The 19,857-nt window shown below is 39.0% G+C and overlaps 1 protein-coding gene across 7 annotated transcripts in view; it reads left to right on the top strand.

The window, feature by feature from the left end:
- TBC1D4 (TBC1 domain family member 4) overlaps window positions 1-19,857 on the top strand; it is a 111,150-nt gene that overhangs the window by 59,421 nt on the left and 31,872 nt on the right. For 5 of the 7 annotated variants that reach the window (XM_059839148.1, XM_059839147.1, XM_059839150.1 and 2 more), the window contains 6 exons: window positions 9,016-9,618; window positions 10,948-11,037; window positions 14,311-14,415; window positions 16,950-17,082; window positions 18,828-18,919; window positions 19,699-19,809. In XM_059839148.1, coding sequence (XP_059695131.1) covers window positions 9,016-9,618; window positions 10,948-11,037; window positions 14,311-14,415; window positions 16,950-17,082; window positions 18,828-18,919; window positions 19,699-19,809 — 1,134 coding nt within the window. Of the gene's footprint in view, window positions 1-2,633; window positions 2,838-9,015; window positions 9,619-10,947; window positions 11,038-14,310; window positions 14,416-16,949; window positions 17,083-18,827; window positions 18,920-19,698; window positions 19,810-19,857 lie in introns of those variants that run through there. The other 2 variants (XM_059839149.1, XM_059839151.1) reach the window with 2 other exon arrangements.

Genomic DNA, 19,857 nt, shown 5'->3' with positions numbered 1-19,857 from the left:
TAGATAGTGACCATAAATGGGCAAAATACTTCATTGAGCTCTCCAGCTTTCCCTCCCACCCCCCCAAAAGGAAATGAATGCAGAGAATGCATTAATTGTTTGAGACTGTCCACGTGACAGTCTTATCTTCTCAGGCAAGCCCTTTTAAAAATAGGGTATGTGTTAAACATGATGGAGTTTTAAAAACAACATATTTAATAAACCTCTTACTAGAATTGCCAATTTAAGCTAAAACATGGTTTTCAGGAGAAAATTCCTAGCTAATATCTGAATTTTTACTTTCGTAGTTTGTAAGAACTTGGGTTAAAGAAGTTTACGAAGAGCTGCTGTTCCAAGCAAGCTGTACTTTGCTAAGTCTTTCCCTGGGAACTGTGTCCTAAACTTGGAAATAAACTTGCATATGCTCAAAGTATAAAACTGGTGGATGAATTGTTTTACTAATCTACGTATTCAAGAGCATAAGTATCGTCATGAGACCTCTGTACTGACACTTCTGTGGGTCGCAGAGTACTCAAGCTGAGTGAATTTGAGCTGTATCTGAAAGGTGGAAAAGCATCAAGCCTGACTGGCCTAAACATAGGAGCAAAATACTGAGTGCAAGAGCCATCCTTGCTTGAGCACTGCTCCTCTTGTGTCTGGCTGTGCTGTCACTGCCATCTCTGAAGTTCTTGGATAGGCAAAATATTGCCTCTTCAGTGACATTATAGAGCACTTGTTACTTGCCTCTTACAATACAGTCTTGTTTGGTTGGTTTTGGTACTGGGGTTTGGTTTTTTGGTTTATTTTTTCTCAACCAAGCACCACTGTCGAGTGCTTGCATAAAGAAAGGCACCTATTGTCTGCTCAGGCATCTAAACCAACTTATAACTCTTAGACATTCTTTCCTGTTAAGTAACTTGATCCACCTTCTATCATTGTACTGCTTACTTGAATTTGGATATTTGGCGTAGAAGCACCTTGTATGTGTGTGTGTGTGTGTGTGTAGCACACAGAATGTGTTAGGTGATCCACAAGTTTCCAGCTGCAACTTAGCTACTGTGATGGTTTGCTAAATGTATGCTGGGCAACTCTGGCACTTTTTTCTGCTTGTTGACTGTATCAAAACTCATCAGTGTAAATAATTCCTGGGCTGGTCTTGAATAAGAATTATTTTGAAAACTGAATTTTATTTCATTTTAGCTTACCTATCTAAAAAAAGATCTCTCTTTAGGGTGGTGTAGTAGTAGTCTTCAGCTTTGTCTTCAGCAGGAGTATGGGATCTCCCCAGTATGTGGCTTGAGGCTGAATGTCAGAGTAAAGTACATGCACTGCTCCGTAGCAGCTCTTTAGAAGCAAACCTAGCTGGGTCTTGACCAGTCATCTGGGAAAAATATAGGCCAGGCAAATAGGAGAAGACTGTCTCCTGAAAGCAAAACTTTATTCCATGCAATCCTTTAATGTTCCTCTAGGCAATCAATCCTTTAATGTGTTTTCTGATGCTTTAAGCTTTGGCTAAATCCATGAGCCTCTAGAGAAGAAATGTGAAAGCACTAGCAGCCAGGGATGGCAGTTAGCTTGAAGCTCCAAAAACTGCTTTCACTGAAACTTTCTTTGCCAGCCCCTGTGTTCCAGCTTTCTACTACTGGGCTTGTGTTTTGTTGGCCCAGAGATGCAGCAAAATGAATTGGAATTGATGGTAGATGCTTATTACTGCCTGCTGAGAACCTGGAGTTTTCTAAACTGTTATTTTTAGACTGTACAGTAACTGCAGATGGGTTATAGAAATGCTTAGTAATTTGGCTGTTATTCCTTTCTCTTTGGGATAGCGTTTCTCTTGGCTGGAAGTCCTTCTTATTTCTGTAAAAACAAAGATATCAGTATTCCTTCAGCAGTAAGTCAGCTGATGATGGCAGATTCTTCTGTTCTAGTTTCTAAATACCTCTAGCATAAACAAAGTCATCAAATTGCTGACTTGGTGTCAGCAAGCTGGTCTTTTATCTTTTTATTGGAAAGATGCATTTTTATTGTGAAAACTGGTCAGTGGTGCACTTTCACCAGAGTGGAAAGCAGCAGAATACAACAGTTTTAGAAGTATAACAGGTCCGAATGATCAGCGCTGGACTAACTGGATGGCAGTAAAAACATTCATAGCAGTTAAAGGAAAACAATTTTTTCCCTCTCCCACCCTTCTTTCTAGTAGAGAATAGTTACAGATAGCTGCACTTTGGCTGGCATTTGGTTGTGGGTTTTGTTAAGATAAGAACTTTGCCTCCTTGTCAAATGCCTGGTACATAGCAGGATATGATATGCAGCTTGTTTTCTCTCTGTTCATGTTTCACTGCTGTGGCTGGATTCTCCTGTCTTGTGGATATTCAAGTTAACACTAACTAAAGGGAGACTCATTCCAATTTTTTCTAATTGGAATGAGTCCTAATTTTTCCTCATATTGCGTTGCTTTCTTATTGACAGATATCAAACTCCCAGTAATTAGCAAAGCGCAGGGTGTTGATTTCTGAGCAGTATCCTGTTTCTCTTTTGTTTGCTTTTAAGTGTACATAGCTTGATGATGAGTGGGGTGCATTATTCAAATCCAGCAGTGCGGATGCTTCCAGCCCCAAGTCAGGAAATACTTGACTTTTGAAGAATAACGGCTGCTGCATGGATTTCTGGCTCTGCTGAAATAACGAGCCTGAGGAAATGCCATGACAGCCCTGCCAGCCCTTTGTGAGAGGGGGATCCTTTCTGCACTCTCTTATCCCAGGGATCTGTTCCTGAGTCTTGGTGTTCATGACACTGAGGTTTGGTGACAGCTCTGCTTGGACATGCCTCTGCTTCTGAGCTGGATCTCACGCCAGAAGGTACTGTCTGCTCCTGTTGGGTGTTTCTGTGTGTGTGTGTGTGTGAGTGTGTGTGAAGTTCATTCAGCTCCTGTCTCTTTGTTCAGTGGAAGGGATCTGCCACTGCACTTTGTGTGGTGATGGAGTGAGAGGGGTTGAGCTTTTTCCTTGTCTTGAAAGTAATCGCCTTGCTAGAAATGCTGTCATTAAGTAGCCACATTTGTTAGGCATGTTTGTTAGATTAGTACTTCACAGTCACACTTATGTTTATAAGCCTTACAGTACGAAGAGGGGCTTTGCTTTGTTAATAAATGCCAGACTGAAGTTTTCCGTGTGGAAGGTAGACACAAATTAGGATGAGCTGCAGCTTCTCTGCCCAGTGAAATTCTGTTCATTTATGGAAATAATGGAATCCAGACAGTGAATTTTGTTCTTCTTTGCAATATCCATAGCATTCAAGTTCTAAGTTTGGATTAAAATTGAAAGCACTGCTCAGGTAGTTACGGAGGGATGCATTTGAAAGTTACCCCTCCAGCCAAAAGGGGGACATCCACCTTTGCTCACTGGAGACTCTTGTAAATTCAAAGGGTTGGGTTTTTTGTTGTTTTTAATGCTTCCGCTTCTGTCACTGCTGTTCAAGAAAGCCTGTAGTGTTACAATGGAGATGCTCTGTCCTTTCTAGACTTGTGACAAAATGTGCTATTGTTCTGTTGCATCAGGCATGATTTAGTAGGCTCAACAGTCTCTCTATTTTGCAACTTAAAGATATTGGTGATGAATACTCATAACTGAAGTTCCGTTTCTGAGGTTTTAAGGGTTGTGGCAGTTGGAATTAGTTTTAGCAAAACCTCACTTACATGACATGAGATGAATTTTGTGGTAATTGGTTTTAATCTACATTTTGGTCAGAGGAAAGACCTTGCATTCCTTATATCAGTTAAAGTGATGGTCATTTCTAACATAAAGATACTATTCTGTATAGAGCACAGTGAAGTGTCTTGATGTATAGTAGAATATTTCTTGGCAGTACTAATCACATGTCCTTTGTGCAGTGTGCTACTAATGCATGAGGAAGGTGTTTGCCTTCCTTTATGAATTAACACTGTTGCAGGTCTAGTCACAAGGGACAGAACTACATCCAGCCCTTGAATTGCAGAGCAGGAATTAGCTGAGTGCTGCCACCTTATTCTACACTATCTGGTCAAATGAATGATGTGGTAGCTCAAAAGGTCTCTAAGCAAGATCATAGGTGTGTGGTACAAATAGAGGAGACTGGGGATTTTCTGGCTAAAATTGGTGCTGTCATTAGTTTTGACTATCAAAACTCTATTGCCAGTGGTAAACGAATTTTGTGTCAGTGTCATGCTTTATTTATTATGTTGCTTTTTCAGATCAGAATCTAATTGTAGGTGATGCCGAGCTTGGCCAGTGCCATCTATTCTCATTTGAGTGCAGCTAACTTTTCCTTTTTGAATCGCCACACATCGAATCTGCTCTGTTTGGGTGAAGACTGGTTCATACAATCTTAAGTTACTCAGATGTGAATAAAAAGCTTGATGTGGGTTCCCAAGTGTGGTTTTGTTTTGTTTTTTTTTTCTTTTTCTGTAACTACTCTTACTTGATCAAATATATTTCCCTGGAGGAAAATATTGCCTCTTCAGTTACAGAGCACTTGTTACTTGCCTCTTACATTGCAGTTTTGGTTGGTTGGTTTTGGTATTGGGGTTTGGTTTTTTGGTTTTTTTTTTTTCTCAACCAAGTTTTTTAGTGTTGTTCACACTGAAGAGCCAAACTAGTATCACAGGTTTAGTTTTGTACTTATGGTACCCACTGTCTCTCCTTGTCTTATTGGCCTCTTGTGTTGTTTGGAACAACCCTGAGGAATGATCTCTGCTCTTGAGTTCTCTTGGCTCTGTTCAAAGATTGTGGAATTACTGTGAGCACTGTTTCAAGGGTCTTAAAGTACACATGCTGCTGTTTCTTCCTGACAGGCCTGGATGCTCTTGACATCCTGGAGGGGAAGAAAGCCCACCTGAAACTCTCAGACCCGTTTTGTTTGGTTTCAGGTTATTAATACCTGAGAAAGTTCTGAGTTCCTGTTGCTGTGTTCAAGCATGAGGTTGCTGCTGCATTACAGAAAGCTTTGTGTGCTGTTCCAGCACATTTGAGTAGGTGTATTGGGGTGGGGGGTAATTTCCTTGTTCTGATTCATGGAACAGTCTGCTGCTACTTAGCAGTATAGGGAAACATCATGAATAAAACCTATAATAATGCCCTACATTATGTTTCTGCATTTGAGAACTGGTGTTCCAGCACTACACAATCAGCTCCTGCCTTTCTGGATTGAGAAGCCCTGTGCAGCTCCCTTTGGAACATAGTCATTTCCTTCTCTGTCCAGCAATATTTGGAAAAAGATGATAGGCCCCTGGGATTTGGGAGAGGCAACATCTGGGAGAATTAAGTCTTCTTGAATTGTCCCACCATAGGGTTTGTTTAGGCTGGAAGTGTGCTTCTCTCATCCTGAGAAGACACTGTGTAGCCCTGTCTCATCCAGTCTTTCTTCTTGATGTAATTGTCTTCAAGGCTTGAAAAAAAAAATCTGAGTATGTTAAATAGATCAATTGCTTAAATATTTTAAGGATTTAATTTCTTTATATTCAGGTGAATACTGAAAACCTATACAATAACTCATTTAACATTTTAATTTTGCTCTACTGTAACTGCTGGTAGTAGATATTGAAGATTGTCAATGGCCCTGTGGGTTTCAGGAGTAAGAATCCCATTTCTCCCCTCTGGCTGCTTAATTTAATTAGACTTCTGCAGGGAAATACTAGAACTTGGAAACACATTAGTAAGTTTTGACTGTTTCAGGAGTCTATCATCTTCATATTCCTAAACTGATTTCTAAAAGTAGTTAAGGATTTTCATCCAGATAATTCAGTATTTTAAAAGCTCCATTCTGCTTATTATCTTGTCTAACTTTGCCCTGCAATTTTGACATTAAGAGATGATAAGCTAATATCCGAATCCAAAAAAGTTACACAACTTCGATGGTGAAATTTTGACTGGGGTTTCTTGATACACAGAGAAGCAAAATGTCAAAACCCAATGGTATATGTCAAAGAAATGTGTGAAAAGCCATACTGGGATATATGATTGAGAATTATGTAACTTTTCCTGCATCTTGCATTTCAGGAAAACACCGATGCGGAATGTTGTTTAGACTCCACTTGAACCCACTTAGGGGTTTTGCTCAAAGTCAAATCTCTACATGAAAATACTGTATTCTCATCAGGTGCTTCTCAGAAGTAGCTCTTGGTTCTTTATAAGAAATTTTCGCTCCGTGAGGGAAGAGGGTCAGGTCTAACAGCAGAGGCTGGCACATCGTCAGTCATTGCAGCACACAGTTACTCCTGTACACTAAAGACCGATAAAATTCATGTGCACAACTCATAGCCTGGCAATGTTAGTGTCTGTCTTGAATGTTATAGTTGAAGCTGTTTTTTACACCATGCTAATGAGAGTACCCATGAAACAACTAACAAGCAGCTGGAATTGGTTCTGGGCTGTCTGACAGATATTAGTTATCAATTGTGACATCCCTCTATTGCATTACATTGTTTTTCTTTTCATCTGTATTTAAAAAAGTATTCATATCTACAGAGATTAAACAGGTCTCAAAATGTTCACTTTGATATTTTATTTTAGTCTGTCTATAGGTTGAAAAGAAGAAAAGTGAATGCTGATGAGGGAGCACCCAGAAAAACAGCATAGCCTATACAAAAGTTTACCTAAACAAAGCAGAGAGTAAGGATTGTTTGGGTTGTATGAGCTGAAACCTATGCTGTAATGCTAGGATCCCTCTAGGCAAGTGAAAATACTGTAGCAATTTATGTATTGCAAAAGCTTTTTAAGGAGCAGAGATACTGAATTAATAATTGTGGCTGAAATACTGGTGTCTGAAGAGCCCACACAATCTGGAAAAGATGGAAATAAAAGTGATAAACTGCAGGATACTTAGAGTGGTGGGTTGCTGTGAGTAAAATTGCAATTACTTAAAACTGTGCTTTTGGGAGGGAGATCTCTGAGAGAAGAGGGGATGGATGGGTGTTACTGGTGAGGTAGAATTGGTAGTGTCTTATCCCCAGCCTATTTGGACATTTGTGGGGGGAGAGAGGGGGAAGGATGTGTTAGAAAGACTTAGGTATATCCAGTTTTTTTGGTCTTAGAGGTGATGAGCAGGAGGCAAAACCCAGTTATTGGAGTGGAAGTGATGGTACAGTTCTAAAAAAAATTAAATTGCTGATTAAACAGCTGACAGTGGTTACTCTGGTTGATTGTGTGTAAAATGTATGCATTTTGAATAGAATTATCATTTGTCACTGTACTTTGAGTAGAAATATATGTAAATTGCTCTGTAACAGCTTCTGGATTCTAAAAAGGGAAATTTTAATTAAAAGGTAGCTAGTTTGTGAATTTTGTTAAGAGAAAACTAAGGAATTTAAACTCTAGAGCTTTTTCAAGCACAGGCCATAAGAGAATAAGAGACCAATCAGTGGAAAAAGAGCTGCATCTTGGAGTACAAACAGGCAAGTGCAAGGTGAAGATTTTGCATGTCCAGCTGATCTGCCATGGCTGGGAGGAAGTGCACCTTGGGTGATGGTAAAGCAGCCTGGCAGTGAAAATGAGGGAAGAACAGTTCCACTCTGGTATCTGTGCCAGATCTAGACTTGGCTTTTAGCCTCACTGAAAACTGAGATGATGGTGACGTCTGAAGGGATAGAAGCCAACGGGTCAGCAGACCTTAGGGGAATTGAACTTCATTTTGCAATAAATGAACTGGAAGCAGATTTGAGTTGAATGCCCAAGGGATGAGGAGTGTGTAATGGGAGATGGGGATTATGATGAGGTAATTTTCCACTCTGACTTGCAGAAGTGTTGGTAGATGAGATTGCTGCCTCAGTAGCAAGCTTCAGCTGGTATCGTGTGACTAAAAGAGATACTGTAGAGAGCATGGATTATTTAGGGTGTGACTTCAAAGTTACCTTCTTTTAATAGAAAAATTATTTGAAAAATATCAAATGTAGTGGGAAGCTGTATAGAATACAAAAACAGTTGATGGATTAGATTAGTTGAATGTTGAGAACTGATTTCTCTTGCAAAGAAAATTGGATTGATATCTCATTGTCATTAGTAACTTCTCCAATGCATGTAGTGTGATGCCATTCATTATACTTCTAGAGAAAATGGGATATGTAGGAAAGAAGGTAAGGTACTGTAAAAACAGCAACTGTTACCACTCTGATCTGCAGTTAGTAGAGTTGGGGAAGTCCTTGTTTTCTTTAGTGAAGCCAAAATGAAAAATAAGCTCGTACATTAAATGTGTTGGTAGTGAAAGCAGACTCCTCCCAGGGTGATTGGGATAAAATGCAAGAAGAACCAGGTGACAGGGCTGAAAGTGTGAGTTTCCTCTGGAGGTGTGCAGTTTGGCCCTACAGGGTATAGCAGGGGTCTGTGCAGAGGAGAAGAGAGATTTGTGTGTGCTGCTTAATGGCACGATGACTGAGGCAGCAGGGAAGTGTGACCTTAAGGTGAACTGTGTCATAGGATGGATGGGGCAAGGTTTTTGTAGTTGATAATAAGTGAAATCTAATGCAGTTGTACTTGGTGCTTCAGTAAAATGTCCATATTCTTGCTACCTCTATTCCAAAACTGTCAGTTGAAACTGATGGAGATTACTGGTGTCTTGTTCACAAAACTGTTCCCGAAAGTCTTAAGAATAGAGTAAGTGTCTCTGCAAAATAAAAACAAGGAGCAGTGATGACCCTTCACAGAACACAGCAGTAAAACATGCCAATGTGGGCAGAGGACAATGGGAAAGAGAAGGTAGTCTCAGTAAAAAATAAACAAACTAAAAGGATACAAACATTTGCCAATTGACCTTCTGGTAATTTAAAACCTTATGTACTGGGAGATATTCCAGGAAAAAAATTAGAAATTATTTGCTCTGCTTCCACTACGTAAACTGTCCATAGAGAATTTAGACTTTACTGATTTTATGTTCTTTGCCAAGAAGCTTGTGGCACTCTGCTGGAGAAATAGCTCGTGTAAATACTTACCTTAACAAATGCTTGATGCATCACTGTCTCTGCTATCTCATTTGTGGTTACTAAAAAGGCCTTTCACACTGTCCCCTTAGGTTCCTGATGTCATCAGCAGCATAAGACAAGTCTCTAAAGCAGCACTGAAAGAAGATGCCAAACCAAGTAAGGATAGTGAAGATGCCTTCTATGACTCTCAAAAATTTGAGGTCTTGTACTGTGGGAAGGTGACAGTGGCTCACAAGAAAGCTCCCTCCACACTGATTGACGACTGCATAGAGAAATTCAGCCTTCATGAGCGCCAGCGCCTGAAACTGTTAAACGAGCAGCGCAATAATGAGTCGAGTTTGGACTTGCCCCTGTGTGAGGAAAACGTGCCAGCTTCTCCTCTGGACAGCCCTTTTGAGGAGCTGGACAGCCCCAACAGCACCCCAGGGCGCGCTGCAATGTTTACAATTGGCAGCCAGACCAACTTGACCAACCTGGCCAGCACTCGTGGCTTCTTTCCAGAGAGGATTTTGGAGGACTCTGGCTTTGATGAGCAGCAGGAGTTCCGCTCCCGCTGCAGCAGTGTCACTGCAGTGATGCAGAGAAGGGTTCACGACACAAACCTGAAAACACAGTCCCGCAGGAGACACGCCAGTGCTCCCAGTCACGTCCAGCCCTCTGATTCTGAGAAGAACAGGACTATGTTGTTCCAGGTGGGTTCTAGGGCAAGCAATCTCCTGCTGCTCTTGTACCATATCTTCTTCCCCCGTGCATTTTGAGACAAGTTTTGCAAGACAAGCAATATAGATCCAGTATGACTTCGTGATTTGTTATAAATATTTTTGTGTCTGTTCATAAATGGTTGGAACACAATTAGCTGACCTTTCACCTCAACTCATGAGCTAAGCGAATTTTGAGAAAAAGTAATTATTTGTGGAGTAATCACTTAAAGGAGCAGAGTTTTTAGTGAAATGATTATTTTATATGCAGTTCTGGATTGTCTGTGTTGTTGATATTTAGAACCTAGCTGAAAAACATGAATATTCTTTCAAAAAGAGAATCAATGTAGGCTACCATGCAAACAAAACCTCTTTTTTTTGTGCACTTAGAAAGAAAAAACTTCACATGAGACTTCCAAAGCCTTGTGTTTGAGTCAGTCTCTTTTTGATAATTTGTATTAATGTCTCCTCTTTACCAGATGAGTATTCAAACATCTCTGCACTGAAGGCTTCTTCCTTCAGACTACAGTGGTTTTTTCTTCTCTTGCCTGAAGTGCATTTCACGTCTTTGGAACTTGTTTTGAGGAAACAGAGGGACACATAAAGGAGGTGACCCATAAAAGGAAAAATCTTTGGACCTTAAAATAACAGTGGGCTAAATGCCTGGATTTTGTCTTTCCATTTGTTTTAAGGATCATTCTTGTTTTTGTTCTCTTAGGGAAATGATATCTGAAGTGAGAATACATTGCCCTTCAGAAAGCCACAGCTTATCACTTGTAATAAACAGGGTTTAGCTGAAAAAACCTGAGGTCTGTAGAATAAATTCCATGGGCTTGAGAAGCAGTTTGGGAAAGCTGAAAGGTAGTTTCCTGCAGAACCTTCTCATTTAGAATGACTACAAAGCAAAAAGTATCATCTTAGTTTCTCAGCTAATCTATGGTATAATTTAAAAACCAAGAATTCCCTTTTTTCCCCCCAGCTTTTAATTTAGCCACATTGTTTCCTCAAGGTTTCAGTATTGTCTGTCAAACGTGATCTTTGGACTAAAACAACTTGAAGAAAAAAGGTGGGGGAGGGGAAGAAAAGCTGTGTTTTTTCCAAGTAATTTTTGTTATTCAGCTGAGTGTATTGTTCTTGCTGAAATATTCTTACTCAACATGGGCAGAATTACAGCGCCCTGACACCCTTGTTCCTGCTGAGTAAGCTGTTGTGCCAAAAGGTACTCTATGTGAGCAAGAAAGGGCAAGATTCTGACATTTTTCTTGCTGTAAATGCTATACCCCTGAGCCAGGCATAAATTAGATTTATTTTTCTCTCCCTTAGGTTGGAAGGTTTGAAGTTAACCTCATCAGCCCAGATACCAAATCTGTTGTGTTTGAAAAGAATTTTAAAGATATCTCCTCATGTTCTCAGGTAAGCATTAACAAGAAGCAATGTGTAGATCATCAGGAGAAAAAGATTTTATTTGTTCTTCAGCTGTGTTGCCTTGCTGGTCTATAGGCAGGAGAAAAACAGAAATGTAGAATTCTTTTTCCAGAAAAGCCCAGAAAATATGAGTGCAAAATAACCAGTCTGAGCTGTGTTCTAGCAGCAACTTCAATCACTCCTCAGCAAACAAAGTATAGACTATTTCTGCTTTGGGAGAGTATTAAGTATGTTTTTGGGAGCAGTTTAATCTCTGTTTAGGATGCTCTGAGTGTACTGTTTGTTTCTGAGCATACAAGTTCCTGAAAGCCTTCAGAATGAAAGGAGGAGAGCACCAAATCAACCCTTCAGAATAACAGCAGTTCACCTGCATAATTTCTTCTGGAGAATATGGTGGTAGGTGTACCTAGCTATGTTGAGTAATAAGTAATTATTTCTTGTAAAGTTAAATGTCAAGGCTAAGATGTTCACCTTTCCATCTTGCCCTTGTTCAGCACTAGTGACACTTTTTGGTTTGAGGTCTTACTTTATTATCCCTTCATTTGTTATGCCACATCATCACACCATCACAACACTTTAGCATGATTATTCTAGTTTAAAGCATGCCTTTGTCAGTCTCTAAACCTGTATTTCACCTCCAAGTGCATTCATTTTAATGCTAATAACCAGTCTGCATGACTGGGCTACCAGTGCTTAGACAAATTAAGAATTAGGCAATACTTGTAACTCAAGTGGAGTCTTGAGCTACCAACTAAAGGTCCAGGTCCTTAAATTGACTCTACATTTTAACTACAGTTTGTATTGCTTTTGGGAGAGGAAAAAAGCTGATGCAAATACAGAATGGGACAGTATAATCAAACAATGTAGTAATAGCTTTATAATAAATACAGATCAAAATGATCCTAAAGCAGAGGTATGGAAAGCAGAATTTGTAGACAACTTGGATCTTCTGCTTTTTGGGTGTACTGAAATGACACGTCAGCTTTAGGTACTGGGCTCCTAGGTTATATATACAAACTTAAAAGAGTCAAACAAAGCAGTCCTAAGCGGAGACAATCTTTTATCTGCTGACTTTAAAGTATGGTGACCAATAAGACCATGGAAAACCTTCAAGGCCCAGCTTTCCTTCAGGAAAATAACTTTGTACAGTAAATAGTGTCAGGTAATTCTGTGTGTTGGACTTTGGAGGTGTTTTTCCACCTCTTCACTTTCATTTGGAGCAAAGCTTCTGTTACTTTGCATTCGTGAAGAGGCAGTGGCAATACTTTGAGGATTTTTTTATTTTTGGGGTTTTTTTAGGTTTTTGGGTTTTTTTTTAATGCAAAACAGTTACTTTAGAGAAGTCAAGGGGGCTCTGTATTCAATAGAAATAAAATATTAATTTGTTCAAGACTGAGCTTTGGTTGCATAAACCTCATCAGTACTTCCTTTAGGAACTTTGTGCTAGCCCCTGGGCTTCTCTGTTACAGATTTATAGGGCAGTGATTTACTATGTATTGTGGGACTGTGGCTTAGGAATATTTGTCCTTCCAAACTTTACAAACAATGAAAAGGAGATGTTATTGCCAGTTTGCATTCTGGATTCTCTTAGTCTGGTCTAATAAAGGTATTTTTTATCCTATAGCTTAAGCATGGTTAAGCTGCTGCATTCATGTAATTATCCACACTCCTTATAATTGTCAAGCAGCAGACAAAATTCATGATAAACCTCTGCATGTGCAGTCTAAACTCAGATATCAAATAGCTTTAGAAGTTTTCATGTTGGAGCCTTGCCCTTAAGGGAACCCAGAACAACAGAAAACTTGGCTCTTTTGTCATGACCTCTAAAAGCCACGTCTTAAAGAAATGTGACGGAAGTGCTGTTGAATTAGGAACATACTGTCCTATTTGTGCTTCAGTAGGGCAAGTGTCACATCTGTCTCCCTCCTCAAATGTTCTCCTGTGGAGACTGAGAAGTCAAGACAGCAGTAGACTTGTTCAGGCACTGTCAGTAAGGAGGGAACTGGCATCTCACCAAACCACGTTTAATAATTATGTTTTCTTGCAAAACAGAGCTCAACACTTCACTGTTCTATAGATCAACATGTGTATACATCTGACCTTTTTTATTTTATGCTTTTGAAGACTTCATCTGTCATGAGAAAATGAAGTCAAGATTAGTTGGGCTATGGTTCAGCTAATGCCATTTGTGTCATCTTAGCAAGCATCTGCACCTCCGAAGTTTTAAGTGGCACAAAAATGACTTTTGGAATTTTGTTTTTAAAAACAACAGTGTGTAGTGACAATATGTTCAGTTTGTCACGTACTGAATTTCCAATTTTGTCTAGAGTGTTTTCTGTACTGACAGGCAAGTTGCTTTGCCTCCTCCTCTCTTTTATGATATAGGTGTTTTCTTTGGAGATGGATCCAAGCAGCCGTGTTCTGATTTTTGTTGTATTTGAACCTGAGGGATTAGGCTTTCATTTGGAGAAAATCTACTATTTCCATACTCAGATGATAAAAACATTGGCAAAAGCTTTAACAATAGTGAGTCATGTTCTATGAATTGAGACTGGGAATATAGTGCTTCTTAGGAAGCAGCTGTCTTTGATCTTCTCAGTGCTGTTTTTAGCAAGGCTGCGTTCCCGTCAAGCTGTTATACTAAGATCTTGGAAAAAAGTGTCAGTAGTAGTGTGTAGTAAGCCTTGAAGATTCTGGTTTGTAACTCAGTCTCAAAGAATTTATTTCAGAATTTAGTTGGAATTCTGTAGGTTACCACTCATTGCCTCATTTTTTTGTTTGTTTATGGTTTTTTTTAGGTTTTGGGTTTTTTTGGCTTTGTTTTTGTTGTTTTATTTTGGGGTTTTTGTTTTGTTTTGGGGTGGTTTTTTTGTTTGTTTTTTTGTGTTTTTTTTTTTTTTTTTTTGGTGTAGTCCTAACACAGGAAAGGATTCTTCTCCAATCCTGTGTTTTAGCATGGCTTATTACATCAAATTTTCACTGTGGAGGCAATTCCAAATACAGCCCAGCAGTCTTTAGTTTGCTTCCCTGAAAATCCAGTTTTGCTGATGGAATAAATTCTGGTCTAAATTTATTGCTGTATAACTTTGGTTTTGATTATATAAAGATCTTTATATAACTTAAATACAAAAAGCAATTTAAAACTAATTATACTACTTGTAAAATAGAACATTAGGGGTATGCATTTATAGTTATTCAAATTTTTGGAAACTATACCTATCTATAAAATAGTCCACTAATGCTGTTTTTAAATTCTTTTAGGGTATAAAACACGTTGATCACTTTGGTTTTATTTGCCGAGAGTCTGGGGAAGCTGGGTTAAGCCAGTATGTTTGCTACGTGTTCCAGTGTGCCAGTGAATCTCTGGTGAGTATTTATTAATGGTCCTCACCATTTCATCTGAGCATTTCCAAGGCATTTCCTGAACAATAGGAGTCTGTTATTCTGCTGTGTCAGCTGAGCCCCAGTGCTCACATCTGCTCAGGTGCAGGACGTCAGCTGTGCATATGCAAATTTGCAGTAGGAAATGCAGACATTCTGTTCATACACAGCCATATCCTGCTACTCTGCTGATGCAGATATCAGTAACAATTAGATGAATCCATCTGGGTGTGTGACTGAGCATATTTGGGCTCTGCATTTGATCATAACTCTTCCAATTCTAATTGTTGAGAGACTCGGTTCCCCATTAAACATGTAAAGACATGTATTGAATCAGTAACAAAGCTGATGATAAAACCCAAACAATCTCTACAGGGTAGGGTTTGAACTGCAGGCTGATCCTGCATGTGTCTTAAGCCTACATCTGGCTTTTGCTTTTTTCCTGTAGTCTGTTTTGTTCCTCAGGAGAAGAAAATAGCAGCATCTGATCACAGAAGAAGACAACCATAGTATTAATGGATGTATGTAGCTACAGAAAAGTACATTGAACATTGTATAAAGTATGTGTCAATTAACTGAAGTTCCAGATATCACTGATTTTACTGATAACAGGTAGCTTAATAGTGTAAAATGCATACAGGAAATAATATTGACTACTCCATTTTTATTTTAAAACTGTGACAATTTAAAAGAAGTTTCCTGTTCTGAAACATGTTTGTTTGATGGTGCTAGTAACAACTGCTAACTCTTTCTCAGATCAACTTAAAAATCACTTTTTTAGCTAGCTGAAAATGTAATTTGTTAATCCATTGACTAGCTTGAGAGTGAATAGATTTGCATCAATAAACTTCAAACAGCTAACAGCTCTAGATGTACCATGGCAGCTGAAGCTGCATTTTTGTCAAAATGGGAGCTTGCTATGAGATCAGCTTTATCATTGTAATAACAGAAAATGTTATAGCTGACCTATTGATGAATCTGACCATGCATAATTCAATGGCTTAAGTGGTGTATAAACCCCCCGTGTTTTTATGAACCTCTTTGCTTATTCTAGTACTGATTTGTGTGTGTTTGCCCACAGTGCAATATGAAATAAACCTTCCCAAGCTACTTTTGGATGCAGTCACTCAGATGGACTCTGGTGGCAATTTGATTGTGGCAGGGCAGACCTTTCCAGGTTCTCCACTGCCAGGCAGGCTGTGCTGGGAGCCTTGTGTATATTTGCTCTAAGCCTCCTTAGAGTTTGTGCTATAGGTCTTATGATTTTAGGAGAGTTGTAAATCCATATGCTGTTCTGTTCTGTGGCTCTTGCATTGGAGAGGGATTGTAGCCAACTTAAAAACCGTACCAGTCCATGTTGCAAGATGGACATTCACTGTTCAATGTTCTGTTTTATTGCTAAGAAGAGAAAGCACTCAGAAATTATTGGTAATGCTTAAAACTGTGAGGTTTAAAGCTAACAAAACAAACCTACACATCCTGGGACGCCAACTAGTTCAAATTTCTATATTCACGTTCCTTTTCTACAGTTTTTTTTTTTGTTTTTCTCCCCCAAGTGACAGACCCTCCAAAATTCAGTATGTTTTTAATGTTAAACTGTGTGGTTTTGGTCTCAAATATTTCTGCTTTATTCTTCCTGCACATAAAACAAAGTAACAAGCAGAGCGAGGACTTGATTATGAAGTAGAATACTGATTTTGTTCCTAAAATTGTTCTCAGGCTGCTGTCTCCCTCTTTCCTTGCTAATGCTGAGACTGAGCAAACAGCTTTTAATAAGCTCTGTATTCCCCTGAAGTACAGAGTGGGGAGCTCCACATGCTTTGTATGCCAGGTCTGGGAGCATATTTGAATGAATGTGGAGAAATGCTGTGAGCTCAACCCTTGTTAGATACAAGCTGAGCTTTTCTCGTGCTGGTGTGTGGGAACATAGCACTGCTGTGTTGGTGGGAGCGGCAGAGGAAGGATCAGGGCAGCCTAGCAGTGCCTAAGGCTGTGTAGTGATTGTGTGGGATGAAGCTGGTAGGCAGTCTGGTACCCAGCAGAAAAGGGAACTGCTGTGGGGAGCTCCTGTCTAGCAGTGGGAATGGGTCTGGGGGGGTTGCTGCTAAAATGGTTTAGTGGTGTGATGACAGAGGTTAAGAGGGAATGTGTGCAGTTTACAGGAGACACTTGAAGCTAAAGAAATTAATGCTTTTTATTTACCCAGCACATATTCAAGCCAAAAATTCTCACGTATAGTTTCAAAAATTAGTGGATGCTTTCCCAGCAAGCTTAAGTAGTTGCAGTTAGACATCAAAATTACACTGTCTGGCAGAACTTAAAGATGGTGATCATCTACAAAAAAGGCAAAAAGCTGGGAATTCAACCTTGATCTCTTTAGAAAATAGCGAATGGGTTTGTATGGTTTTGTCTTTTCCTTTAATTGTAAAGCACCTATATGAGATGTGATTTATAAATCTAAATTTGTGTATATGGCATGTATTTTTGTTTATATCCTCTTTTCCCTCCTTCCCATATAGGTTGATGAGGTAATGCTGACCCTGAAGCAAGCCTTCAGCACTGCTGCAGCCCTGCAAAATGCCAAGACACAGATCAAACTGTGTGAGGCCTGCCCTATGCATTCATTGCACAAACTTTGTGAAAGAATTGAAGGTAGTAGCTGAGTTTATCTTCTAATTGTGATTTGCTGATTTTTCTAGAGGAATGGCTTAGACAATATAAGAGCAGAGGTAAAAGTATCCCAGTATGCAATTCTTACTGTCACTTTGCATCCTCTGTATTTAGTTGGAGAGTTAGCAATAATGATACTGCAACAGAATATAGTGTTACTTCTGCTATAAATACATATTCTTTCATCATCATACCTTTCTTAAGTAGAGCAGCAAAACCCACCAGCTGACCTTCCATTTGTTTGGGTTTTTGGGTTTTTTTCCCTCAAGTTGCATGCTTTTAAAATGACTCATAAAAAGACAGTCATGATCAAAAAGGATCTTTCTTTCCTGTGTGTTCCTTCTTTCCTGTATGGGTTATTTTTTCCTTCTTTGTATTTATTCCCTCACACATTTCAAGATCTAGTTAGATTACAGGAAAATAAATTATTAAGTTAAGAGATTAATATCTAATCAGGAAAATTAAGACAACATCCTGCGTTCAGATATGAATAGACAAACTTTTGTAGTGTCTCTGGAAGTGAACTATGCCAGAACACATGCAAAAAATCTTACGAGATAGAATTAAAAAAAAAAAGGATCCTGTTTTTTGTAGTCACTCTGCAAAGTGTTCTTGCAAAGCATTGTATGCAAAACCAAAAAGCAAGTATGTTATAAAAAGCAAATAGTCCTGTATTTTCTGGTGTGCTTATGGTGATGCTTGATATTTACAGTTCTCCCATTCATTGAAAGTCACTGCTGCCACCTACTTCCCTCTGGTGGATGAAAAGCCAAGTGTAAAATCTTAGTGGGGTGATATTTTGCTAGTCTGTGACTTATAGTTTCTGGGTTTAACAACAGGTATTCAGAAGTAGTAAGGCTAAGCTGGGAAGGTTTTCTGTAAACGATAAATTATAGAGGCTGCTGTATAAGGCAGTGTAAGTAATTTGAAAAGCACCCAGTATCAAAATAAAATCTCTCTTGGGGCAGCAACTAGAGTACTGTAGTAGTAGTAGTTTCATAAACTCTCTACTTAGTGACTGAAAAACTTATTTTAATGTCTGTCTTTTTATCCATCTGCTTTGAGTCTAGAAGTTTAGCAAAATCAAACCTAAACTGCATGATTTTGAAAAAAATATTTTATTTGTTCTGATTGCAATTTTCTCTGAATGATATCTACCTTTGATGGAAAAAATCTCCATCTGTTTCAAGGGGTTTGTTTTCACTCACATTTTTGTCTCTTCCTAGAAGTACCTCTGTGACGAAATGTGTACTTTGTTGAGTACCAGAAATTCTTTCCTTTATTCTTATTTTTTTTTCCTTATTCCTAATTTTTCAGTTAAAAGCATCTGAAAACTTCCAAGTGTCCTGTGTATTGATTATCTCTCCCTTTATTACCTTGATCTGTTTCTTTCCTCCTCTTCTCCCATACAGTTGTCAGGCTTCCAGCTGTCAGTGATTTCTTGGCATTAGGACAGAAGCCATTGGTGGGCTAGGGAGCACAACCTTTTACACAGGAGCCAGCCACCTAGCTGCTGCTGGTTATATTTTTGCTGCTAAAGAAAGGAAATAAAGCCATGTGGTTGAGCAAAACCTCAATTATTTCACAGCATGTATACATTGGATATACAACTGTCATACCTTTAACTTGTATAAACTGGAAGGCAGGTTTATATCTTCTACTGTCAATTTGGTCAAAAAATATTTTGAGTTCATTTGAGAATCTTTAGTGGTCCATTCTTTTCCTAGGACTCTATCCACCAAGAGCCAAACTTGTAATTCAGAGACATCTGTCATCGCTGACTGACAATGAGCAAGCAGACATTTTTGAACGTGTTCAGGTAGTACCTTAGAAGCTGTTCTTCCTAATTTGAAAAAGACCATGGTAAAATGGGCTAGATATTTTTGCTTTTGATTTGTTTGGTTTGTTGTGTAGTTGATCTAGAATTGATTGTTTTTCCACCAAAAATCATACTGCAATTATGCTCCAGTTTAAACGCATGTGTGATACGCCTCTGTTAGAAAAGTTTTGTTTCCCAAGTTTGCTGAGATACTCTGTGTTCTTATGTAGACTATATCTTTTGTTCGGAGCTTAGTTTTTCACCTTTAAACAAGTTTCCCTGCTTGAAAGTGATGTGGGAGTAGGCGGAGAGCAGGAGGGACACGCAGGTATCAGGAACATGTGTGGCATTTTCAGAATTTGTCTTTTTGGACTTATTTTGACACAGCATTCTGATGTAAGCTGATGTACTCTAGTGGATGAAGTATACAATGATTTAGGCTTCCAAAGGCTGTGCTCCTCCCTGGATTCCTGAAGAACAGAGTGGCTTGGTTTCCTTATGCCACTTAAAGGGCTATATAGTAACAGGCTTAGAAAACAAAATGTATGGGCATAAGGCTCCCTTCTCTCTACAGCCTGCAACATTTTTCAGTTTTTATTCTATCTTGCCTAGGAGTGTGAAGGCACACAGACAGAATTGAATTGCAATTTGCCACAATAATAATGCACTCAGGTGTTTGGTGTATCAGTATATTAATATCAAGGAATGCCTACATAAGAAGGAAAAATAAGCAAATCATGACTTGAAAGACAAACTCTTTTCTTTGCTGTTACTGACAGAAAATGAAGCCTGAAAATGACCAGGAGGAAAATGAACTTGTGATCTTACATCTCCGTCAGCTCTGTGAGACTAAGCAGAAAACGCACATCCACATTGGTGAAGCGCAGTCGGTAAAGCTTGGTTTTATTATTTGATATTATTTTTTGTTACTTTAATGT

This window comes from Haemorhous mexicanus, chromosome 2 (assembly GCF_027477595.1).
Source record: "Haemorhous mexicanus isolate bHaeMex1 chromosome 2, bHaeMex1.pri, whole genome shotgun sequence".
Taxonomy (NCBI): domain Eukaryota; kingdom Metazoa; phylum Chordata; class Aves; order Passeriformes; family Fringillidae; genus Haemorhous; species Haemorhous mexicanus.
This window is presented reverse-complemented; position numbering and strand designations above follow the sequence as displayed.